Raw genomic sequence first — 26904 nt, 5'->3', positions numbered from 1 at the left:
TCCTACCCTCTCCAAGGATCCCCGCATTTGAGACCGTAACAGAAGAAGGCTTTCTAGGAGAAAGGCTCTGAATCTCCTTCCACTGTCAGGCCCACACCTCCTTCAAAGTTAGTGAAAGTCTCTCTTTCTTGGAAACCCAAGTTCGCCCTCTCATTGGCATTGAAGGATTTGGCAGTCCCAGCCTCAGCAGTCGGGGTCCCACGGGTCCGGGGAGGGTAGGGTAGCAGGAGGCAGGCGTGCCGGCCAGCCTGACACCTGTCGTGGGCGCGTTCGGCCTCCGCAACCCCCAACAGCTGTCAGCGGTGGCTGCCGCAGGGACCAGCCAGGAGCGGAAGGAATTAAACGCCCGCCCATCGCATCAGACTCGGCCGCTCCCTCCTCCTCCTCCTCTTCCCCCTCCCACTTTGCGCCGCCTTCTCCAGGTCCCCACCGGCTCTGCGGCGGGACGCTGTGTCAGGGGCGCTTTGCATAGCACTCCGCACGCACGGAGCAGGGCTCTCGCCCCGAGGCTGCCCCGGGATGGCAGTGAAGTACGGGGAACTCAGAGAGACACCGTGACCCCAGGCTGAGCCCGAGGCGCGCCACTCCTCCCGGAGGCGACATGGGGCACCCGGTGTACCGCGGCGAGAAGCCCCAGCTGCACTACGCGGTGAGTGTCCTGACGCATGCAGAGGACACAGGGGGCGCCACTGGGCCGCCCCAGGCGAGGACTGCGAGGGGTGATGGTAGTCGGGGCTCCCCACAGGTCCACGCAGGTCCACAGCTGAGGGGGTGGCGGGTGGTCGGGTACGTCACCCCGAAGTGCCACCTGCTCACTCAGCGGCGCTTCCCGAAATCTTTTAGAAGGTACGGGGGAGCCCCAACCCTGGATTCAGTGTTTCTTTGCCCCAACGCTGTGGTCACTGCATCCGGGACCGGGGCTGGACTCTTGCCACAGCCCCGCTGACAAAGGCTGACAAATGGGGTTCCTGGGGTTAGGCCTAGGTCGCTCATTCAGCCTTCAGTCAGATATGTTGAAAGGAAGAGAATAAGACTGGACAGGAGGCAGGGCTGCTTCATGATCTCAGTGTGTGGCGAGTGGACTTGCAAAAGAAATGCTGCCGGGAGCATTGGGGTGCAGCCGTTTCAATCCTTGGAGTGCATTTCCCTCTTATTTTGTGGCGGGACAGAATGTTGCACATTATCATTAATGTTGCACGCTAATACAAGAAAATACCAGGGGCTGTTCTGTCATACCTTCCCCCTCCCTTATGGTGTCTTCTGTTCTTCCTGTTGATACAAAGATTTGCTGGGGACCTACTGTGTGCCAGGGACTGCGCTAGGTGCTGCAGGTACTGCAGGAAACACAACAGAGAGAAAACTCATGGGATTTGCCTTCTTTGAAAAAGGAGTCAAGATTTCAAGGTTAACGACCGACAAATCCAGATACTAGATTGAGTATATTTTTTAAGAGAGAGAAAAGAAAGGAAAGAAGGAAAAAAGGAAAGTTGTTTCTGAGTAATGACTACTACTTCTAAAAATTTGAAATGCCCCCTCTAGGAAAGGGGCAGAGAGAAGGTTTACCTTACTCCAGTCTTCAGACATTGATTTTCCACTTGTGAGATGTGTCATTTTGAGATGAGACACTGCAGTTGTTCTGTCATCTGCTAATTTACTGAGTTTTCCTTGAATTGATTTGCACTGTTGAGACTGGACGTTCTGACTGCCAACTTTAAAAATTGGAGAGAAGCAGGCAGAAAGTTGACAAGAATCATTAATATTTATAATAAGGCAAAGACAGTTAACTGTCTGGAATTTGTGTCTTCCAAAATCCAGTCCCCAACATAAAAAAAAAAAAAAAAAAAAAAAAAAAAGTTTGTTTTTGAAAAAAGGAGTCAAAGTGGACAGGGGTGGTGGACTTGGGCATCCCGGAGCTGCTCCAGTTGGTTCCTGGTGTCACCTGGGGGCTCCTGGATTAATTGCAGGGTCATTGGGCAAATTACATACCTCGTACACTTCACTTTCCTCCACTGGAAAAATGAAGGCCTGAATTAGGAAATTGTTAAGATACCTTCCCAGGCAAACGTTCCAGGAACCTGTGATAGCTCTTTGTCTGGTTTTTCTATAGTTACTTGCCTTGAAACACCAAATGAGATACTTGTAAGTTACTAATGCTCATTCATATGTCTTGGAGACACTAGTGGCTCAGTGATTTGCCTTTTAAAGTGGTTTAAAGGATGACCACTTTTCAACAGGGGTTGCTTTACACTGAAAGAGGTAGAGTCTGTGCTCATTGTGCCCATCCAACATCTCCACCCCATCACCTTTTCCAGATTTTGAACTGTGTGTTGGTACCCTTTGATTCATGATCTGAGGTCTTTTCCATTTACAAGAGTGGGGGTGGGGGAGGAAAGGTGAGAATGGGCTCCTTAAATTTAAAACAATCTATTCATTCAATGAATGGTTATTGCCTCAATTATATAAATGTATTACAAAAATATTTTAAAATTATTTTAATTCAGCTGTCTCATTCTTCTAAAATCATAAACTGAAGAGTCAAGTCGATGCTAATGTCCCCTCTGGGGCTCTGAAGACTGCTGATGAAATAGCCCTTTATTCCAGTGCAGATTATCATGTATGTATATTCTGATTTAAGACTATAAAAAGGAAGATTCCAGAGGGAATTTATTGGGATTCCAGGTTGGAATAAGTCACCCGGGCTCTCTGAAGTTTCCTATGCATACTTTAGGATGATAAAGCAGCAGCTCTGAATCAGTCACGTGTCCAGAGAATGTTCTTTATTAAGTGTGACCCATTGTTTTTCATATTAGTATAACCCTTGGTGGTATAATATCTATTCTAACGCTGCACTTTTGTTTACTTCCCTCATTTGGATTTTGATAATTCCAGAGCTTGTTTTGCCTTTTAGCACAAATATTCCACTTACTTTGCTCAACATGGTTTTGTCCCACTGTGCATTTTCCTGTGATCTTGGGTTTTTTGGGGTCTGTCTTCCTTGACATGGATGACCCTCCATGTGTCCCTAGTACCTCCTGCCTCCTCTGAAATATAATTCAGGGATAAATATCTAATGCTCTTCTTTCAGTGCTTTTTAATTTGTCCAAGATGAGACTGCATATAAGAGGTCAGTGGCTCACATTTGATTCATTCAATAAACATTTGTTGAATGCCTATTGTATTCCAGGTATTTGGTCAATTTTTCAAAGAGACAATTAGATAGTGAAAATGTTAGGAGTTGCTACGGATATCTCACTCATCTTTTTAAATGGTCATAATGGTCACAGAAAGCAAAATGCAATTAACTAGACAAGAACATCCTCCATTTATATAATTAGACATTTTCAAAGTATAGTACAGCTGTCTTCTTGCTTTATCATCACACACAGAAAAAATGTGTGTTAGCAGCTAATGTTCTCCCCAAAAAATTTCCTCCCACAGTTTTCCCACATTCAGGTTATGGTGGCTCCGTCCTTCCAGCTGGGTGTTGTCCTTGATGCCTTTTGATGACTGAATCAGATTTATATTTTCAGAAGCCTGCCATGATCCCAGCATGGAGTCAGGATGAGGAGGAGCTAGAGTGCATCCTGGTATTTGGGCCTGGGAGAGATTCGAGAAGATGACTGATGCTAGGGTGGCAGCTGGGCAGGAGGAGGTTGAGAGCAGTTGGTGTATTGGAGAGATGCTTAGAACGTAGAACCCATCAGACTTAGTTTGGATGGGATAAAGAGGTGATAGAGGATGAAGGATGAGGATGACATGAATGAATCAGTGACTTTCTGGCAGCACTTCTAGAGAAGCTCTAGAAGTTTATATAATAATCAAATAATCATAATATTTCCCTCGTTATTGTCTTATACAGATTGCAAACTATCTGAACACAGTCTAGGTCAATTTCAGTCTCAAATCCAATTGCTGCCGTACGCAGGTTTTCTATTTCCTGATTGAAGAAATCTAAGCTCAGAGCAGTAGAATTCAAGGCAGCACATGTGTCGCTGCTGACAGAACTGAAAGCTTTAACCAGATGCCCTGGTCCTGTAGTGCTCTTCTGAGTCATTTAGACAATCAGGATAGTCAAACCTAATCATCCCTCTGCAATCCACTTTGCCACAGTAATAAACCAACAACCAAATGTTGGACCTTCAGTGACTTCATGTGACTATCTATATTGTCAAATTGCCATGGCCAAATAGCTCTTTAATTTGACTAGTGTAGACAAAAACTAAAAATGTAAGTATCCATTAAGTTCAATGCCATATCTTTATGTCTTTCTGAAAGATATTTAAAAAATCTGGATTAAAAGCTTGGCCTGGTGACTTACTGGGGACCTTAGGAGGCTCAAGCTTTTCTCTCCTGGTGCCCCAACCTGTCTTAACCCTCAAGTGGGGCAGAGAAAAGCAAATCAGTGTCCATTATACAGTCACCATCAGGAATCCCTGGACTGACATCATTCACTTCTCTCTCACTGGCAGGTTGAAAACTTGCTGGGAGTAGTACTATGTGTGTCTTGTCCCTGCTGTCACCTGGGCACCTAGCAGAGTGCTGGAAGCACAGTAGGTGCTCAGTAGATATGTGTTAAATGACTTCATGAATCTAGTAGTTGAGACCTAGTTTTTGAGGTCCTAAGCTGCTCATTCTCCTCCCTTGTACTGGTCTAGTCTGAGTTCCTCTGCTGCTGATGTCACTTCCTGTTTGGTGCGGGTCACCACACCATCTGTGCTTTTGACCGCAGCCTTGTAATCAGATGCTGACTGTGCCCTTGCTCCAGTTAACCCCTTCCTAAGGAACTCACCAGAAGTGCCAAGCTGCTTACCCTGACAGAACCTGTTTTCACATAGAATGGTTAAGGTCTTATGAAAGTTTCCAAGTTTGTTTTCTGTGAACATTCAATTTTCAAAGACTTTGAAGTCATTAAGTTTGCTTAATAATTGAATGGTATTGAATACAGGATACTCTGGTAATTCTGAAGATGCCCAGAACTGGGCGCCGTTGCAGGCCTGTGCTGATATGAATCAGTTATCATCCATCAGTGCTAACAGTGTAGACATCTTAGGAAACTCAGCAGAACTTATACTGACCTGTGGCATGGCCCAGAACTTACTTTTATAAAACCATTTTTATATCACTCTGCTTGTCATTTGTCTCCTCATAAAAGCAAAATTTTTTCAACTTACGAATAAGTGAAAGATTATTTAATCCTCTGAATTAACACCTCTACTAATCGTAGATACCTTTTCTACTCCCACCCCCAACCCAGCATGCTTACTTTTCTACTGCATGCAGAAATTTTCCTGGATGAGGCCTCTTTGGTGTGGAAGCCCCATCATCTTAGGAAGCTACATCTCCCCTCCTTCAAACCACTCATGAAGTACCACTACTAATTGATAAAGAATCAGATTCCTGTTGGATGTTGCACAGCAGACATATCTGCCAATCATTTGAAAACAATTACCACTCTTTGCCTAGTCCTTTCTGGTGATGAACTTTTATTATTTACTTTTCCTGTTCCCACACTGTGATAACCCTGGACCACACACACTTGACTCTCAACTTGGTTGTGAAGTTATTGTCCAGTCATACAAAGTCTTCACTGGGTTCTTGATTCCTCACTTCCCTGTCACTTATTTCATTCTCAGACTTTCCCATCTCAGTAAATGGTTGGCTATCCCTATGGCCAGTGCAATCTTTTTAAAAGTAATGAAATAGTGACATTTCAGTGCTTAAGCTCTTTGGTTGGTTTCTATTCCAATTAGAATAACAGCTTCATCCATGACCTTGACCTTCCAAGTGCTCCTTACATGATCTTCCCTGCCTCATACCACACCCCACTCCACAAGCTTATCATTGCCTGGCTACATCTGTGCCCTTTCTGTTCCTCAAATGCGACCAGTTCTTTTCTGCCCCAAGCCTTTGTACTTGCTGTCCCTTCTGCCTGGAATGTCCTCTGTGTGGTAGACATTTTTTTACATCCTTCAAATTGCAGGAAAATGTCACCTTTCCTGACTGCTTTCTCTGAAGTGTTTCTGAGCCCACTCAGTTACCCTGGATCATATCACACTAGCCACTTCCCTCATTGTTCACATCACCGCTTGGTATTATGTTATATATTCATTGTTTGTCTGTCTCCTCTGACTAGTGTGTAAGTTTATTCAGGGCAAGGACCCAATGATCCTTTCCCTCTGTCCTTCCACTGCCTAGAGCAGGTCCTGGCACAGGGTAGGCACACAATAAATATTTATGAGAACATGAATCTGGCTGTCTGTGTATTTTTCCGTAGGTTACGCTAGGAGTTTCCAAACTTAACCCTTTATTAGTTGATGTCTGAGGTCTGAGGGAGAGACGAGACTAAAAATTAGCTTTAGGGTTTCACTGAATTCTTACTAAATGAGAATCTCTAAGGACCAGACTTGGAATCAATCCTTTGAAAAAGCTTTGGGGGTGGTTCCAATATCAGGTGGGTTTGGCAAACACTGATTAATTTACACAGTGAACCACTTACTACTCAAGTAGTCAAGCAGCCCCTACAAAATGTAGGATCAGCAGCAAAGTAGATTCAGAAAGTGCAACACAATACTTTACCTCAGCTGACTCTGAGATAATCTAGTACAAGTTTTCAGAGAGGTCCTTTGTTTTACCACCTAGTGTTCATTTCAGCCAAACTCTCTAATGATACAAAAGGTATAGAAATGCTTCCTCTATATAATGTTGTCTGGCAATATGTCCTTCAGTATCCATATTCTAGGTAAAATCGACCAGTGGTTCTGAACCAGAGGGACCTTGGGCAATGTCTGGAGGCATTTTTGGTTATCATAACTGGCAGGGATTGCCACTGGCATATATTAAGTAGAGACCTGACATGTTGCTGAACATCCTACAAAGCACAATACAACCCAACAAGGAGTTGTCCAGCCTCAAATGTCAATAGTGCTGAGATAGAGAAACCCTGACTTAATTGCATCTCAGTAGACATCAAAATCTTAAATGTTTTTGAGAACAATTTTGTATGGCACTTTCTAAAATACATTATTTGTAGTTTCTTGGGTTTTGAGAGATAGAGGTGAGAAAATGTGAGTGAGCTTCTCTGGCTGTGAGTCACGGTTATGAACAGTGTGTTTCATACTGTGTGGGGATTGCTCTGGAGAGGGTGTTGGTGGTCTTTCCAGAAGCCTCAGCATCTTGGGCTTTTTGTTTCTTCACTCCTCAATGCCGATGCCCTTCCTAATCTTAGGTTAAAAAATGTTTACTGTCTTCTCTCTCATGTCAGACATTAGCTAACTTCTTCCTTTATGACCTTCTAACAGTCTTGCCTAATTTGCCACCTCTATTCTGATTTAGCCAGAATACCCGTTTAACGAATGTGTTAGTCGTGAGCCTAAAATTAGAAGTTATAATCTCCAAATGAGGACGTGTGGAGTGCTCGGCAGCCTTAGTGTGTGGATGTGGGATCTGCATCTGTATGAAAGTGAGACACTAGAGTGCCTGCTTCTGTCCCTACTCCTTGAGGATAATGAGGTGGACCGGCCTGCTCTGGGGGAAAGGGAAGAGGTGCTGAAAGAAAAGCCAAAGGAAAGAGGGAGGGAAACTGCGACTCCCAGTGTTTTTCTCTCAATCCCATCAGGGTTCAAAATCTCCTGAGCAGCCCAGGGTGGCAGGTGGGTTTGTGGCCTACTTATTCTCCCTTCAATTGAATTGCAGAGCCCTTTCTTAACTCCTGGCCATGTCACTGAATGTCCATTAGCATGGTCCGTTTTAGATTGTGAGTCACGAGATGATGGGGAGGGTATGGATAGATTTAAAGGTCTTGGGTGCTTGCCAAATTTTGGACTGAGACCACTGTTTACAAACACAGTTAATTAATCTAATATCTTTTAATGTACATTCTGTTATCAAGTTTTCTCATTCTAACCTTATTTTCAAAAGACCATTTTTTCTGATTTATTTTATTCTTAAATATACCCTGAATACTTAAAAACTTAAAGGTAGATCGAGTGATGCAACAAGGACTCCCACCAGTCATTATGTGGTACGGCTTTCACTATCTTTGTGGTGACTGCTTGGATGTGAATATGGGATACTTTTCAATACAAGAAACATATACAAAATATAAGCCAAATTTTTTTTTCATTCAAATACAGTTACTGAGGACTCTTCCACTTCCAATTTCCTTGAAAGATGCCATGACCCTTTCAAATGAAAACCTGTCAGGCTTTTTCTCCTCTTCTCTTTGGATACTTGTCATTTTCTTAGAACTTTTCTAACATAAAAAATCTTATAGTAAAATTTGAGTGTTTGGGATGTCAGCTAAATTAGATTTCTGAAATAACAATTTTAGAAGAATTTGGAGTTGTGGCTTTAGGGAAAAGTTGCCATGGCAACAGCAACAGAAGTAGTTTAGATGAATAAACCTTTAACATATTTTTGAATGACCCCTTTCTACAGTTGACCAAAATATCTGGTAAAGAAATGTATAAGCCAGTCCAATTGCAATACAGAGGCTAAAAGCATCTCACCAGCTTGTGGAGCACGTGGGCTCCATATTTGCCAAGCATCTCTGTGCCAGGTGTGTGCCTCTCCACATAGGCACAAATTCCTGGACATTGCTCTAGGTTCCTAGCTTGGTGATGCCATATTAATTAGATGCACAGAGGAATAATAGTTTAGCAAGGGTATGGAACATTGAGTTTGCTAGAATAATTTGAAAATGGTAACAACACATAGTATTATTTCTGTGGGTATCTATGCACATGACTTTCAACAGTTCCATTCATGTTAAGATGCCATTTTGATGGTCTGAGCAAAATGTAAAGCATGGTCTTAACTTTTATCTCAAAAGTTAAGACATCCTCCCACATTAGCTACTGATTCACAGTCAAGGGCTTTGTGTTGATCAGGATCCAAACAGGAAACAGATAAATCACTCAAAAGGCTTAATTTGAGGAATGAACTATGCCAGTGTGTTGACAGGTTTAAGGGAACCAACGGTGAGTGGTGGAGCGCCCAGCAATTAGCAACACTAAGAAGCTGTTACCAGGGAGGGACCAGTGTTACCAGAGCCCACTGACTTGCAGCCTTGGCTGGAAGGGACCCTGGCAATGTGCCCAGAGAAGACTCCAGCAAGGGCAAAATATGGAGAAGCAGGGATAGACTGGAACAGTAAATACTCTGACTTCTTGGTCTCCCTATTCTCCATCTCCTTCTGGGCCCAAACCCAGCCAACCCAGTAAGACCAGCACAGAGAAGGGCAGAACATTTTATTTCCTGTTTTTGTTGAGGGCTGGGAGGATCGGTGTTGACAAACACAAAATATCATTGCAAGCATTTTCAGTCTTGTTTGGGGTTTGCTTACATTTATGAAAGATCTTGAATTCCTAAGTATAATAGAAGACTCCCAAATTGCTTCAAATGTCTCTTTCTTTCACACTGTAGATTATTTTAACTATCACATTTAAAGTACTCAGGTGCCATCTCAGCTCTATCCATACGTGGTGTGCTTGCTTTTAAGGATTTTTATATCACAAACCTATTGAGGCATTTAGTAGAGAGTGATATATTCTACATATATTTTGTCATTAATATTGGAAAGTCCATTAAAGTGCCCTGGTCTAAATGTATTAGTATTTATTAATATAATTCAAAATATGTAAATGTATTAATATAGACTACAATTAGATTTTTTTTCCCTCTAAGCCTATTAGGATAGTCTAATGTAATTTGCTTGCCAAACAAGGAAAAAGGAAGATTTGGTTTGGCTCTTTTTCTGGTTGATGGGTAAAGGGTTTTAACCCTTAAAGTTGCACATCAACTCAAATGGTCTAACCTGTGCTTGACTGAAAGGCAATTTTCATTTATCTCTGCTGGTCAAAGAATGGTTGCAGCTAAGCATTGCAGTTTAACCACCCTGTACCCCAGTAAATTTTAGCAGAGGGAAAACTCTCATTTCAACCTTGACTGCAGAAAGTACCTCTTATTCTTTTTTTTTTTTTTTTTTTGAGACGGGGTCTCGCTCTGTCGCCCGGGCTGGAGTGCAGTGGCCAGATCTCAGCTCACTGCAAGCTCCGCCTCCCGGGTTTACGCCATTCTCCTGCCCCAGCCTCCCGTGTAGCTGAGACTACAGGCGCCCGCCACCTTGCCCAGCTAGTTTTTTGTATTTTTTTTTTTTTTTTTTTTTTTAAGTAGAGACGGGGTTTCACCATGTTAGCCAGGATGGTCTCCATCTCCTGACCTCGTGATCCGCCCGTCTCGGCCTCCCAAAGTGCTGGGATTACAGACTTAAGCCACCGCGCCCGGCCGTACCTCTTATTCTTAAGTTAGTTCCTCCATGAGTCTTCTGTGTACCCACTTTCATAAATATTTATCCTACTTGTTTGGAGACCATATTCACAACAGAACCAGAAAATCCAAAGGGGCAGCGACCAGAACCAGGGACTATATTGTGTGTGACTCAATGCTTGGCCATTTATAGCATGTGCCTGATGTTTAGTATGTACTTGAGTGTCAATGAAATTAATCAGTGATTTAAAGCTCTCAGAAATATTTAGTCTGACTTAGAATAATAATAATAGCCAATATTTATTGAATACTTTCTATGAGTCCTGCTTATTCTACATATACTATCTCACTTAATCCTTAAAATAACCCTGTGAGATAGGTCCTATTATCCTCATTTAAAAGACGAGGAAACCAAAGCGTTGACCTTATGTCTGTTTCAGGCCTACACAGCTAGTATGTAGTGGGGCTGGGACTTAAATCCTTGTCTCTTAATTTGACTGCCAAGTCTGCATGTTTGAACCACTGTGCAATGGGTGATTGTTGACATGCCATTGGCTGAAGATGATACCTTTGAGGTAATACTTTTTAAAGCCTTTAATTTTGTAATAATTGAAGACTTATAAGAACTTGCAAAAATAGTACTGAGAGGTCCCATATACCCCTTATCCAGCTTCCCTCAATGGTAACATCTTATATAAATAAATATAGCGCAATATCAAAACCAGGAAGCTGACATTGGGACAATTCTATTAACTAGACCACAGACCCCATTCACATTTCACCAGGTTTTTACACGCATTCTTTTATGTATGTAAGTATGCGTGTGGTTCTGTGCAATTTTATTACCTGTACAGACTGGCATATCCACCACCACATTCAAGATACACAGCTGGCCCATCACCACAAAAGCACTCCCCTGTGCTACCCCTTTGTATTCACACCCACCCTACTCCTGCCCGCATCCTGAATCTGGGCTACCACTGAACTGTCTCCATAAGATGACACATTTTAAATTCTTCCTCCTGTTCTTCCTGCATGGTAGAAACATTCCTGTCTCCATGGATTATTTACAGCCAAAGTGTCCATAAACGTAACAGAAGAAAGTAAGGTGAATTGTTAGTGAGATCAGAGAGGATTTTGGTGTGTCCTTGTGTCCTTGTTGTCAGCAATATGTGTGTGTGTATATATATATCCCCATATAAAGAACATCCTGTTTGTTATTTTTAGTTGAAGGTTGTGGTAATTTTATAATTCCAACTCCTGTGTTTTCACTAGCAAACTGCTTTTGATTGAAACATGGCAGAGTTTATCTCCTGTGTAAATGTGGCACACTCCCTCCTTGCATGGCTGTTCTAATGGCACATCCATTACTGGACCAACAACCATGTGATTGAACTTGCAGCAGCCTGGAAAAGGTACATGAGAGCTGGCACTCTGCCCTTGTCGGGGTTTTCCAAAAGTATTTATGAACAAGCATAAACATCTGTAAAGGATCAAAGGTTCATGTAGTGGGTCTAAGAGGAACCTTGGTTTGAGAATGGGGCCTTCCATGATATTTCTGTGCTGCTGCAGGTTGGGAAGGGCACGATTTTATTTAAGGTATCATTAGAAAGGAATGAAATATAGAACTCCTAGCATGCATACATATATGCACATAGACACACAAAATCGTGCTTTATCTTATAGCTGTGTTGTCTAAAATGTAGAAGTGTGTTTGTATCAGTTAACTATCACCACACTAATGCTGTGTAACAAACTACTCTGACATTCAGTGGCATAAAAAAACCATCACGGATCCTAGTGGATCTGTGGGTCAGCTAGGGTTGGCTTACATAGACAGAGCGCAGCTGTTAAACCACAGGTCAAAGTGTCATGGCTCTTCTGTCAATTCTGTCCCATGTGTATCTATTCTGGGACCCAGGCTGGCAGCATCTACCCAAAGAAGTTCAGCAATGACAAAGGCACAAGATAGCAAGTGGGATCAACTGAAGACTCTTGAGACATAGGCAGGAATTTGACACACTGTTTTCTCCACCCACCTGCCACTGGCCACAGCAAGTCACATGTCAAAGCCTAACTTCAGTGTGTGTGGAAATGCACTCCTTCCATGATGGGGCTGTGGTAAGGATGTGAAGCAACGAGGGATGAAGAGATGGGGGAATTGATTTACTTTACCTTAGTGTTTAATCAATTTCTCCTGAGAATACCAATATTTTTAAGAAAGTACAAATCTATCCTGATTTTCTTTTTCTATTTCGTCGGTGAGTTCTTTCTGTCATGGATGTCAATATCTATGTCATCATGACCCAATTAAATGACAAAAGCAGGATTTTGAGGTTCTCTCACTGATATCAGTTCCCATAAATCCACAGTGATTGTATATAGACTGAGTAGATATTAAGGCAATATAGAAATAGACTGAATGATATTAACTTAAACACAATTGTGACAGTTGTCCCTGTTTCCTTGTGTGTAGCAGCTCTGGTTCCTCAAACTATCAAAAAGAAACCATTCAGAATCACCTCCCTGGAGACTTTTAAAAATTTATTTTTAAATTGACAATTAAAAATTAAATATATTTATGATGTACAATATGATGTTTTGAAATATGTTTGCATTGTGGAATGGCTAAATTGAGATAATCAACATATACATTACTTCACATACTTATTTTTTGTGGTGAGAACACTTAAAATCTATTGTCTTAGCAGTTTTGAAGTACATAATGTGTTGTTATTAACTATAGTCACCATGTTGAACAAGGAATATTAACTTACTCCTCCTGTCTAAAATTTTGTATCCTTGACCAACATCTCCATGGAGATTTTTAATCTGCTTCTTTTTACTAGTGTCACTTTAAAATGATTTCTGAATTTAGCTACTGTTTCAAAGCCTAGAAGAAATTAAGGATGAGGTGATTTACGAATGAAAGAAAAATATATTAATCCTTTAGGCCAAACACACCAGAGGCAACGTTTGGCAATTAGATTGTTAATTTGATCAATTTTGACATGTAAATGGATAAGCTACATTAAAAGCAATGCACTTAATGTACACACACAAAATCTTGTCTCTTTGAAGTCTGAACACCTTCACCATATCTTCCTCTATTATATCAACTTGATTGAACAGTTGCCAAGTCCTGTTTTGTTTTGATTTTTCCAGTTTTCTCTGTACATGATCATATCTAGTAGACTGTCTGCCATATTATGGTAGCTCAGTTCTTAAATCGGGTCAACAAACTATGGCCCACAGGCCAAATCCAGATCACTGCCTGCATTTGCGTCTCCTATTAACTAAGAATCAGTTTTACATTTTTAGATGGTTGAAAAAAATACCAAAATAACAATATTTTATGCCATGTGAACATTTTATGAAATACAGATTTTAGTGTTCATAAAGTTTTATTGGAACACAGCCATGTATATTTGTTGACATATTGTCTTTGGCTGCTTTCACACTACAATAGCAGAGTTCAGTGGTTGGTTACAATGAACTGCACGGCTTGCAAAGCCTGAAATGTTTACTGTCTGGTCCTTTACAGAAAAAGTTTGCCCCTCTCTAGTCTAATGCTATGTCTCAAATTACCACAGACACTGTAGATAGGTCTACTGTTACATCAGTATGAAAGCAAAAGAAAGGGACATACATTGTTGGTATGGAGGGGAATGGTGGGCATACTTCAGATAAGGGTAAAATGTCAGTGAACATTCATTGATTCACCAGTATATGTGCAGAACTGGGTATGTGTGTAGCACTAAGGGAAACATTTTTTTAAAAAGGATAGTCTCCAATTTTTACTCTAAGGCTTCCTCTTGAATAAGTGTTTGAAAACTATTTGCCTTGTCCAATCTCTACATCACTGGAAAATGTTTTAAAATTTTTATGTTAAAAATAGTATCTGTTTCATGGTTTATTTTGCAATTATTCTAGGCAGAATAATTTTCATAAACATTGCCATTCTTACCAGTGCAAAAGGGAGACTTATACTCAGAAAAGTATCATTTACTCATGAGTTTAAAAAGCTAGTTCTTCTTGTGGACGTATCTGAGATTTTTACATTGCTGTATCCAGAACTCCCTCAGAGGCAAGAATATAAAGGGTCTCCAGGAGCTGACCCTAAAAACACCAGTCTCCTGTTCTTTAAACTCTGTGTAGCTTGCTGAGTGCTCAGCCACAAGAGCTGGGGGTGAGCCATCTCTGGGTCCTGCCAATGCAGCCAGTGTTGTGCCAACGGATGTAGCCCTGTCTTACACTTTGTGATGTTTCTTTTGGCTGACTCTTCCACATTCTTGTGACCCTTTGAATGAAGACGTCTTAACAGCTTTAGCTCTACACCATGGCCTCCCGCTATCATTTCCTGCAGGTCTTGTCTTAGAGCTCAGCAGCTTCCTGAGTAAATGTCACCTTAGTGTCTTCTAAGAGAGTCTCACCAAGGCTCAAAAAACCATGGCTCCCACCAGATTGAAAGCATAATGTCCATGAGTCTTTGTCTCACTGGACTGTGCAGGAGGATGAACCTGGAATTCTTTTTGGTTTTGAAACAAGGGGTAGGTCAGGGCACAGAACAGAGAACCAGGAAAATGTCTCTGAGGGTGGAGATCAAATGACCCCAGAGAAGGAAATTCCAGTTGAAAATAGAAGCCGGGTCAGCACCCTTGTGAGAGCCACAGCATCCTAGACTTGGAAACTGGCAACCTGTGGCCTGTGAAGGCTGCTATCAGAAGTCCATGGACTGGCCTGAAAAGAGTGTTGTGTTTTATGGCAAACCCAAATTGAAACAGGATTTATCTAGCTTCACAGATGTGTTACGCTGGAGAGTTATGTGGAAATGACTCAATGTCATATATTTGTCATATTGACCAATGGTTATTTCTTTAGTAGAAAAAGAAATTCGGGAACAATATTTTCTTGAGAACTGTGATATACGTATACATGATGGTGGTAACTTGTAAGTTACCATGGTAAGAATTCTCTCCATTGGTGGTTAAGGAGAAAAAGGTTATTTTGTTGCGGCTGTATAATATCCCTTCATTAATTAAATAAAAAGATCTCAATGATTATTCCTTAAAATGACAGATCTATAATTAACTTGGAAATGCCCACAATATTATCATGTTGCTATGAAAAGTGGTGGTTTTTTTATTTTATTTTATTTTTATTTTTTTTATTATACTTTAAGTTCTAGGGTACATGTGCATAACATGCAGGTTTGTTACATATGTATACTTGTGTCATGTTGGTGTGCTGCACCCATCAACTCGTCAGCACCCATCAATTCATTATTTATATCATGTATAACTCCCAATGCAACTAGTCTAACATAATTTTGGATTATCTTTAAAGAGAATTTATTGTCTAGAAAGGTTTCTGTAGCTCTAAAGAGCTGCAGAATAGGATGTAATTTTGGGAAGTTTCCCTTGCTTAATTCAGCTTATGATCCAAATTTGAAGGAGACCAGGAGTTTTGTCTGCAAAGAAAATGAACAATATGTGCTCTAAAGTGTTTTGGATTTTTGTTTTTGGTGGGAGGCTGGTTAGTCGTGGAGCAGGGTAGAATTGGTAGCTTTTGGCTTTAATCAGGAAAACATCGCATGGTGTTAAAGTGCTGTCTATTAGTTGGTTATTATAAACTTTAAAATAGTATATTATGTTAGAGAAACTTCTCATTTGGGGGACTGTTTTTCATAGCATTTGTGGCAACTTTTATTTATTACTTAAAAATTTTAGGCATCACAAACACTGAAATTCTGGTGTAGAGATAGGATTTTCTTAAAGGAGAGATACATATTTGATATATCTTTTCTATCTGTGTGTGAAAGTATAATGCCTTCCAGAAATCCATAGAAACAGAAAATAGATTAGTGGTTTCCTGGGGCTGTGGTTGGGAAAGGAGAGTGACTGTCAGTGAGCCCCAGGGATGTTATTGAAGTGACAAAAGTGTTCTAAAATTGGATTGTGGAGATGATTAGCCAACTCAGTAAATTTACAGGTGAAGTTTATAGAATGTAAATTACATCTCAATGAAGTTGTTTTAGAGTATGAGTTAATGAGATAATTAAAAAGTACTTATTTACAAATAAAGGATTAAAATCAATATTATACAATCAAACTTGAAATATGTTAGTAATGGTATATGTTTTTTCCTTTCTAGGCCACCTGTTAGAAAGCTCAAAATGTAATAAATGAGGAGAAACACCTTTTTATTTTTTGCTAGTTGTTCAGGGTTCAGCGATCTGACCAAGCGCCCATTTGTAGTTAAGACATAAACATCCCACTGAACTAGACACCAGACTTCTAAGAAACTCAACTTTCTAAATTCAAAAGCAAAAACACATCTGAGCAGCCACCAGGACTGTCCATATAATTTGATAAAAATGTTGCAAAACTGAATTAATAGTTATGGTTACACAATTTGGTACATTTACTAAAATATCATTGAATTGTACACATAAAATTGGTAAATTTTATTCTATATCAATTATACTAAAATAAAGTTATCTTCCTATAAATATATATTCATTTGTTTATATATTTATATGTTTACTATATATGCACATATAAATATAACATGTAAACATATGAAAATATGTTTATTTCATATATATTTGTATATGTGATATATATATATTTAAATAATGTCTACCAGTGACACAGGCCCAATATCTATATTCCACATAATGAAGTCACAGCAACAGGGCCATAATCTTATCTTCCTCATCTTGTTTTGGGATATTTTGGCCTTAACCATGTGACACTGAAATTTGCTTGGGACTGTTGAAAGCATTCCCTTTGTTTAAAGAGGCTCTACTAAAAACAACTTTTCACTCATTTTTTTGTTTATTTCTCTCTCTCTTTTTTTTTTTTTTTCTAGCACAGTGGTAACACCCTATTCCCACTTTAACTTCTTTTCCTTCCTTCTTTTTTGAAAATTTTCTAACTTTTATTTATCATTCTCTTGCTCATCAGGGTCATCCAGACACTATGGTTCTGTTCATGTGGATTTTTAGTCTCATAGCAATCAGTAAGACTGTCTTGTGAGAGCCAGAAATGTGTTCATTAACTTGAGAGGCCTTCCTGCTAAGTGGTCAAACATGGACACAAAAAGTTATGTAGGGACATCTTGCTCTGTAAACTCAAGGTATAGCATCATTTGTTTAAAGCCTCTATTGAGATATAATTCACATATGATACAATTCACCCATTTAAAGTGTACAATTCAGTGGGTTTTAGTATATTCAAGAGTTGTACAACCATCACCACTAGCTAATTTTAGAATATTTTTGTTTCCCCAAAAGAAACTCCATGCCACTAGCAGTCACTCTCTTTTTTTTTTTTTTTTTTTTTTTGAGACGGAGTCTTGCTCTGTCGCCCAGGCTGGAGTGCAGTGGCCGGATCTCAGCTCACTGCAAGCTCCGCCTCCCAGGTTTACGCCATTCTCCTGCCTCAGCCTCCCGAGTAGCTGGGACTACAGGCGCCCGCCACCTCACCCGGCTAGTTTTTTGTATTTTTTAGTAGAGACGGGGTTTCACCGGGCTAGCCAGGATGGTCTCGATCTCCTGACCTCGTGATCCGCCCGTCTCGGCCTCCCAAAGTGCTGGGATTACAGGCTTGAGCCACCGCGCCCGGCCCAGTCACTCTCTTTTTATCTCCTCCACCAATGCTACTCTGAGCCCCTGACAACCATTAATTTGCTTTTTGTCTCTGGATTTGCCTGTTCTTGAGATTTTACATAAATGGAATCATACAATATGCGGTCCTTTGTGACTGTCTCCTTTCACTGAGCATGTTGTCGAGGTTCACCCATGTTGTAGCATGCATTAGTGCTTCATTCCATCACCATATAATATTTCATTGTATGCAAACATCATACTTTGTTTATTCATTCATCAAGTGATGGACATTTGTGGTGTTTTCAGTTTTTCTGCTTTTATGAATAGTGCTGCTATGGACTTTTGTGTATATGTTTTGTGTGGATGTATGCTTTCACTTCTCATGGGTAGGAGCAGAATTGCTGGGTCATTATGGGAACTCTATGTGTAACTATTTGAGGAGCTGCCAGAGTGTTTTCCAAAGTGACTGCATCATTTTACATTCCCACAATGATATTTGAGGGTTCCAGTTTCTCCATATCCTTACCAGTACTTGTTATTAGTAGTAGTAGTAATATTTAGAGACAGCATCTTGCTATGTTGCCCAGACTGGTCTTGTACTCCTGGGTTTGTGGAATCCTCTAACCTCAATCTTTTGAGCAGCTTGGGAGTATGGGCATGTGCCACCACATCCAGCTTTGTCTATTTGATAATAGACATCCTAGTCAGTGTGAAGTGTTTTATTTTAGTTATAATTTTTATTTGTATAACAAACGAGAGGCACATTAGATGGTGATTATTTGCTTCACAACACTATTTTTTGTAGTCCTCCTTTTAAAATCACAAAACCACATATGAATTTAAAACCAGATCCTGTTCTTTAAAAATAGTCCACTGCAGTCTGCTCATATTCCAGCAGTATCCATTATAAAAGTAAAGTGTACACAAAAGGCTCTTTCCACCTCTCCTTGCTTGAGAATCTGTGTCTTCCGAATATGGATATCCTGCTCTACCTTCACAGTGTCACCTTGGAGGAAGTGGCAGGGGGTCATCCACCTCAACCATTTTCCAGCCCTGGCACTTGGCAGCAAGACTTGGAGAGGCCAGAGGGCATGTGGCCACAGGCCCTTGCTTGTGCTCCTGAGTGAACACTTGATGTAGATATACAGTGAATCATGGGGTGCAAGCCAGAGACAACCCCCTACCCCCTTCCCTGCAGGCTGTGGATCTACCTGTCTGTGGCCCTAGTTATTACATCTATTATGCTTTAAAAGTGAAGACTAGGCCAAGACCTACAGGCTGATGATTATTAGGTGGATTAACATAGGGAAAACACTCTAGAAAAGAAGGAATCCTTTGTGCAAACTTATTCCTCAGCAAAGATGCTGAGGAACAAAGTGGCATAGCAAGTTCAAGCAAATGAGTGAAGAAGGTAGCAGACTGAGTGAAGGAGTAAGGGGAACAGTAGCAGAACGGAGCTTTGGAGAGATGGGTAGGGTGGTCAAGAAAAACGGCAGGGACTTACAGGCCACAGAGTAAGGATATTGGAGCAAGGGGAAGTTATAGAAACAGTTAAGCAGTGTGAAGGTTAGAGGGTGTGTGTGTGTGTGTGTGTGTGTGTGTGTGTGTGTGTGTGTGTGTGTGTGTGTGATGATCGATTTCCTCAATTAGAAAAAAAAAGATGTGATGAAATTGTGTTATAGCCTTTTGGACACTCAGAATAGGAGGTCCTTTATTGCCAGGATACCCATAGCATTGCCACCTTCAGAGATCTTGTAAACTCTGGTAGGAAGAATTCATGGATGACTACTTTGTGGTCCTACTACCTTTAAATCTGCTTCTGTCTGTTCCCAGCACCCACTGAACAGCAATTTCTACAACTCTCACTTTGGGCAGCAGGGTCCATACTGGGAAAACTCTTCCATCATGCCTCCTCATAGACGCCTATTGATTGGGTAACTGCTGCATCAGTCACCTCCTCTCCCTGGGCCTATTATAGCTATGGCTAAGGGTGCTTCTGTTGTACCTGGATAGAGTTTTATGCTTATAAGCTGCTTGTGGCTGCTAACCAGAGCAAGAGGAAACTGTGGACATGGAAGGAACTTTGTTGCCCTTCTCGGTTACAGACCAGCAAACCACCACTGAGAGCAACAACTTTTTAAGAAACCCTGGCAGACTTGTGGCAAGGATAACCAATATTGTAGTTCGCTCACGAAGCTTATACAATGCTTACCACACTGTATGTATTGAGAATCTGGTTGCGATTTTTGTTATAAACTGTTCCATTCCACTTCCCCCCCACTGCCCCCACCCCCATACACATGTTCACTTCAGTGAACTCTGCTTGACAGACTAACCAGGCTGAAGTCTCAATCTGTGACCCAGGAGCCAGTGATAACGCCTTTGACCAATGGACAGAAGACTTATAGTTCTATTTTTGTTGTTTGGGGTTTTTTTAAGTTATGGTGTTGAAGTCATTTGTTGTCTTTAGTTATTATTTTACTGCTTCCTTCAGCATTTTGTTGAATAGCGTTTCATCATGCTTTGGTTAAGTGATTTATAAGTTAGCTCACAAATTCCAGGCTCAATATTAAAAAGCTACTCATAAATTCCTTAGAACATTCATTGTGCCAGAAGAAAGAAAAAAATACTGGTCTATAGGATATCATTCCTGTATCTGATTCCTACACTATGCCATTTAATACCATCCCACACCTCCTCCCCATTCAACTCCAAGTGACCAATGAACACATGAAACACACATACAGTTATCCAATAAGAACATGAAAACATGCTCAAAATCTTTAGCATTCAGGGACATGGAAATCAAAACCACAAGGAAATACTACTTTACACCCACCAGGATAGTAATGATTAAAAACAATACAAAGAATAAGTGTTGGTGAGGACGTAGAGAAATTAGAACCCTCATAAACTACTGGTGGGAATGTAAAATGCTGCAGCCACTTTGAAAAACAGTCTGTCGGTTCCTCAAAAAGTTAAGCATAGAGTTACCATATGACTCAGCAATTCCACTCCTAGTTACCTACCCAAGAGAAATGAAATGTGTGTACACAAAAAACTTATACATGAATGCATATGCATTATTCATAAGAGCAAAAAAGTAGAAAGAACCCAAGAATCCATCCTAACTGATAAACAGATAAACAAAATATGGTCAATCATACAAGAGAATATTATTCAATAAGAAAAAGAATGAAGTATTGACACATGGATGAACCTTGAAAACATGGTGCTAAGTCTCTCTTGAGCTGGACACAAGAGATCACATATTCTGTGATTCCACTTACATGAAATATCCAGAATAGGCAAATCCGTGGAGATGGAATGTATATTGGTGGTTCCCTAGGGCTGGGGATGGGACAAAATGTAGAGTGACTGATAATGGGTATGGGATTTCTTTTTGAGGTGATAAAAATATTCTAAAATTGGTTGTAGTGATGGTTGCACAACTCTGTGAGTATACTGAAAACCATTGAATCAAACACCTTAAATGTGTGAGTTGTAAAGTGTGTGAATTATATCTCAATAATGTAGTTATAAAAAATGAACCAAGAAAGCCAAGCAATGCTAGACATGCATGGTCTATTCCACTGTAAGGTAATAGTCTGTCTAGGCACATTTGCTTATTTAAAAAAACTCCCCAGTTATCTTTTTAGATGTTTCTTTGTTATATATGCACTTAACGGTCTTCTCAGTTTACTTGCAGTTTGTAGGTGACAGTTTATTTTATATCGTGGGAAACTGAAACAGAACATGCCAGGACTGTTTATGTGAACACGGTCTGGCCTTTCCCTGGACACTGGGATACAGTATATTTCAATATCCCCTACTCACACATCCCACACACATTAATCAGGGCCAACATGCTGGGAGCAACCACGACTGCCAACCACAGGATACTAAGATGCTTTTTATATGGACATTTGTGGGTAAATGTACCATAGTTTTCATTTAAATGTTGCATTGAAAAGACTGAGGATTGACTTGCATAGATTGGAAGCCTACTTCATTATTAATGATTCTTCTGCTTGCCTTTGGAATCTCTTGCTTGGCTGGGTTATGTAGAATTGGATTTTAAGGCTTTGATGCAAGGAAGACCTCGATCCTGGGCTGCTTGCTACTTGGATAAGTTCTTAAGCCAAAAGTTGAGATGATTTGCAATGGTAGGAGGACAAGACAGATTAGCAATGGGAGATGCAAAGAGTGGAGAGGCTCATCAGAGAGATGAGGAAGACGGCTTTGCCTCTGACCCAGGTGTGAATCAGTTAAGTGGTGGAAATTAAAATGAAGAGGAGATGCCAAAAAGCAAGAAGTATCAGTAAGGCATAGACTGGTGAACTTGGATATCTATAACATATTTGCAATCATAAATGCAACGTTTTCTCTCTTGCCTTGTGCAGACCTGGCCTTTCTCCATCTATATGTCTTTTTGAAACATTACAGGATATTCAACATTAGCACCTAATTATGAGCCCATTTCAATGTTAGAGCCTGTTTTATCTCTGCTTTAACATGGTTTAAGTATGTCTGCAAAGGAAGAAAGTTTAGTTACATTGTTAACCATCCTTTTTCATGTCTCAAAGAGTAAAAGATTTGTTTATCTAACAGATTTTGCCAAGATGGCAGTGAATGAAATTTCAATTTTGAAGTATATTTGAAGTTAACATTTTGAGATAGGGAGTCAAGCTCAGTCAAGCAACACTTTCCTATGGAAGCACCTTCCTTTGAGCTCAACATAAATCATGCCTTAAAGTAACTTTCAGCCTGATTTGTGCTGTCCAATAGAAGTGAAATCCAAGCCACATGTGCAATTTTAAATTTTATAATAGCCACATTTAGATAAGTTTAAAAAGAAACAGTAATATGTTTTATTTAACCTAATACATCTGAAATATTATTTTAATATGCAAACAATAGAAAAGTTACTAACGAGATATATACATTTTTTATACCAAGTCTTTGAAATACTATGTTTATTTCATACTTACAGCACATTTTAATTCTGACTAGCCACATTTCCAGTACTCATTGGTCACTTGGGGCTAGTGGCTGTCGTATTTGACACCAGGACTTTAGAGAACTGAATAAGCAACCAAAAGATGACTGATTTGACTCAGTTTCCTGCTGGGGAAGTTTTCACATCAACTGTCTCTAACTCTCCCCCATACCTACACCCAGCCCTGAGCACCCCAAGATTGCTGAACTTTTCTCACACTGAAATAGTCAGGATGTCTTATCTTTACAGGTGGGGAGGATACAGAGCCGTGTTTTCACATTTTGTAGTAAAATTCGGCTGCTGTTCTTTGCCCGTATTCTTCTCAGCTTTGAATTTCAACCCCTTGGCTTTCCCATACGGAACAGCCAATACAAACGATTGTTTTCCATGACACCTGTTCCTTTCTAAGAAGATGAAGGTAGTAAGCAGATTTGTGCTTAGTACAAGGTGTTCAAGTGAAATTACCTATTTATTTTGGTGATCACCCTCCCAAATTGCTAGGGTGTATCTTCATCTGGAGTTATATAAATAGGATTTGCCCACCTCCTAAATAGAGTGTGTGATAATGGAGGTAACCTAGGCATCCTCCTACGCGCTGCCACAACTGATGCTCAATTATTCCCCAGAGCACCTAATGCTTTATGTAACAGAGCTCTGAGAGAATAGGGAAGTGGCAGGCAAAAATGAAATAGATATTTCAAACATCACTCCTATGTGAAACCTTTAGATTTGTCATTTAGGTGGAAGGCTCTTTTTTCCTTCCACTTAGAGGGTTTGTTAAATTGCAAACATGCCTTGGTGTTGCCAGAGCAGTGTCTTGTAGCTGATACTTACAGAGAGCCAGTGACTTGTAGACTTCTCTACACAAGCATAGTTGTGGATAAAGCCATTCTAGAAGGGAGGTGACCCCTGTACAATAAAGCCTGGGTTGTTGCATTGTGAAATAGAGCAGAACAATCTTCTATTTTGTTAATTAATCTGCTATATAAAGTCTTGTTTAAATTAGGCATGGGCTCTGACTCACAGTCTTTTATGTTTTGAAAATGTTCAAAGAAGGTGGAACCAAAATGTGTGAAAAAACTTGACACATATTTGAATTGTTCTCATTTGTTCATATTTGTAATTCTTTAAAACGAGACAGACAAACTTAAGACACGTACGTACAGTGTACTTTTGTGGCCAAGAGCTTGGGAATCAGATCCTAAATCTCAACACAATGTCGTACTTTGGGTTTGTGTTTGGAATCGGGCGTGGTTTCAAATCCCAACTCTCGTATCTACTAATTGGATGCCTTCCAGCAAGTTCTTTGTGAGACTTAGTATTATCATAATTAAGTCAGCAGACCTATCTTTCAGAGATGGAGTCAGAATTAAGCAGAATGATATACATAAAGTTGTTGGACTGTGATGGGACAAAGCCTGACTAAATAATAACACCACTGAATTTTAAAGTTTAACATGTTATCAGATCTCTTTCAATTATGTATATGTATATATGTATGTAATGAAAACATATAATGCACTAGCCTTTTTACTGAATTATTCTTAAACAGGAAATATATACAATCATATGGTTTTATTTAAGTCAACAAACATTTGCTGAGGTTCAGTAATGTCAAATAACTTACTGTTGGGTGATGAAGGGTATATTTTTGTTCAAGTTGTAAGTATCCTAATATCCTGTACATGTGAATGACTGTTAGGTCACAGCTTCCCTCCTGTAGCTCTTAACATGTAATGCCTCTAGCCCTGTGACTCTCAGTTGGGGGCAATTTTGCCCTCCTCAACCCCTGCTCCCCCACTAAGGGACATTTGGCAATGTCTGGAGACATTTTTACATATTTGCTTGCCACATCTTGGGGAGGGGTGCTACTGGCATATAAGCAAGTAGAGGTCAGAAATGCTGCTCAATATCCTACAAGGCACAGAACAGCCCCTACAACAAAGAATTATCCAGTCCCAAATGTCTGTAGTGCCTAGGTTAAGAAACATGCTCTTGATGTTATGTATTTTTCTAGAGTTCATTATGTCTTTCATCATTTGTGGCTTTGACCATGCTATGAGGACATCTAGATAAAAATTGTCCAGTCGTAAGTTGGTTGGATATAAAGCTGTGACTATTTGAAGTCAAGGTGATACTTACCTAATAGCATTGTCAGAGGGAATTTGTTCATTGGGCGGGAGGCTGGATTAGCTGCTTTTGGGTGCTCTTCCAATCCCAAGAATCCCGTGCTTTTCCTCTTTTGTACCATAGAGCTATATTTCAGCAAGAATCTCTCCCAAGCTTTGTGTTCACCATGACCAGCTTCTTCTCAGATCCTGCCATCAGGGCCAAGCAGAATATTTTTGGAATGTGGATGAATGTGCTGAGAATGTTATTCTTAAATAGCAAATCTGCTATGCAACACCATGATACAGTCTCCTGAATGGATCTGATTCCAAGTGGAGGCTTGACGTCTAATGTTTAATAGCAAACTATAGAAACCTTATCAAGGTAAACAGCACTAGGAGTTTTCAATTCTATTTACATAAGTAGACGTTAACATTCATGTCCTTCTTGAAACTCAGACCCTCAAATATTGGGAAAGTCAAATACAATACGGCACAGTCACAGGATGATTATCATACACTGATACTTCATGCTAGGTTAATGTCAAACATTAGGAATATAATGCTGAAATATTTCTGGATGAAAGATAGGATATCACGGATTTCTTTCAATGTAATTGAGTGGGCCAGAAATCTAAAAGTTGGTGTTTTAAAGAGAAATTGGTAAGCCACAGCTGTGAAAATGGAGGGTTAGGTGGTTTGCATATTGGCTGCCTTGAACTGTAAATTCCACCTGAAGCAGAAGTAAACGACAGTGCTTTTAGCAGGTAGCGGGTGGGGGGCACGTTCATTGACAATATTATTACAAGGCATGTTGGTTCTTTTTTTCATGACTGCAACAATGACCAGCTTCACTTCGTCACCTTCTTTCTCTCCTATGAAAAGCCTTCCCTCCTTAAACCTAAATCCAATGCATCCCTGAAGACCTAGCTCAATTATCCCCTCTTCCTAGAAGTCTCTAAGGTCTTCTAAATTTTGTTATTATTTCTCCACTGAACTCCTGCAGTGATGCATCTTTTGCATGCTTTAAGAAATTGAGGTCTAGTTCACATGCCATAAAATTCCCCTTTTTTAAAGTGTACAATTTAGTAGTTTTTAGTATATTCACAGAATTGTGCATTTATCACCACATGTTCTAGAACATTCAGATCACCTCATAAAGAATTGCTACATCCATTAGCAGCCAACCACCCCTCCATTTCCCTTTAACACCTCTGGCAACTACTAATTAATTTCTGTCCCCATAGATTTGCCTTTTCTGGATATTTCATAAAAATAGAATCATATAATATATGCTCTTTTGTAACTGTCTCCTTTCACTTAGCATAATGTTTTCAAGGCTCATCTATGTTGTTCACGTAACAGGACTTCATTTTGTGGCTGAATAATCTTTCGTTGTATGGATATACCACATTTTGTTTATTCATTCATCAGCTGATGGACATTTGGGTTATTTCCACTTTTTAGCTATTATGAATAATGCTATGAACATTCATGTGCAAGTTTTTGTGTGTACATGTGTTTTTGTTTCTCTTGAAATGAAATATAGCTAGGAGTGGAATTGCTGGGTCACATAGTAACTCTATGTTTAAACTTTTGAAGAGCTGCCAGACAGTTTTCCAAAGTGACTGCTCCATTTTACATTTCCACCAGTGATGTAACAGTGATGATTAAAAGCAATGGGAAGTGGGGCGGAGCAAGATGGCCAAATAGGAACAGCTCCAGTCTCCAACTCCATGTGCGAGAGACACAGAAGACTGGTGATTTCTGCATTTTCAACTGAGGTACTGAGGTCATCTCACTGGGGAGTGCCGGACAATTGGTGCTGGTCAGCTGCTGCAGCCCGACCAGCGAGAGCTGAAGCAGGGCGGGGCATTGCCTCACCTGGGAAGCGCAAGGGGGAAGGGAATCCCTTTTCC

General features: G+C 40.3%; 1 protein-coding gene across 1 annotated transcript in view; it reads left to right on the top strand.

Moving 5' to 3' along the window:
* The first annotated feature begins 432 nt into the window (after positions 1–432).
* ARHGAP6 (Rho GTPase activating protein 6) overlaps positions 433–26904 on the top strand; it is a 304050-nt gene continuing 277578 nt past the window's right edge. The window contains exon 1 of the mRNA XM_030933948.1: positions 433–649. Within this exon, the coding sequence (XP_030789808.1) occupies positions 602–649 (48 nt within the window). The 5' untranslated portion in view covers positions 433–601. The remainder of the gene's footprint in view (positions 650–26904) is intronic.

This window comes from Rhinopithecus roxellana, chromosome 7 (assembly GCF_007565055.1).
Source record: "Rhinopithecus roxellana isolate Shanxi Qingling chromosome 7, ASM756505v1, whole genome shotgun sequence".
Taxonomy (NCBI): domain Eukaryota; kingdom Metazoa; phylum Chordata; class Mammalia; order Primates; family Cercopithecidae; genus Rhinopithecus; species Rhinopithecus roxellana.
This window is presented reverse-complemented; position numbering and strand designations above follow the sequence as displayed.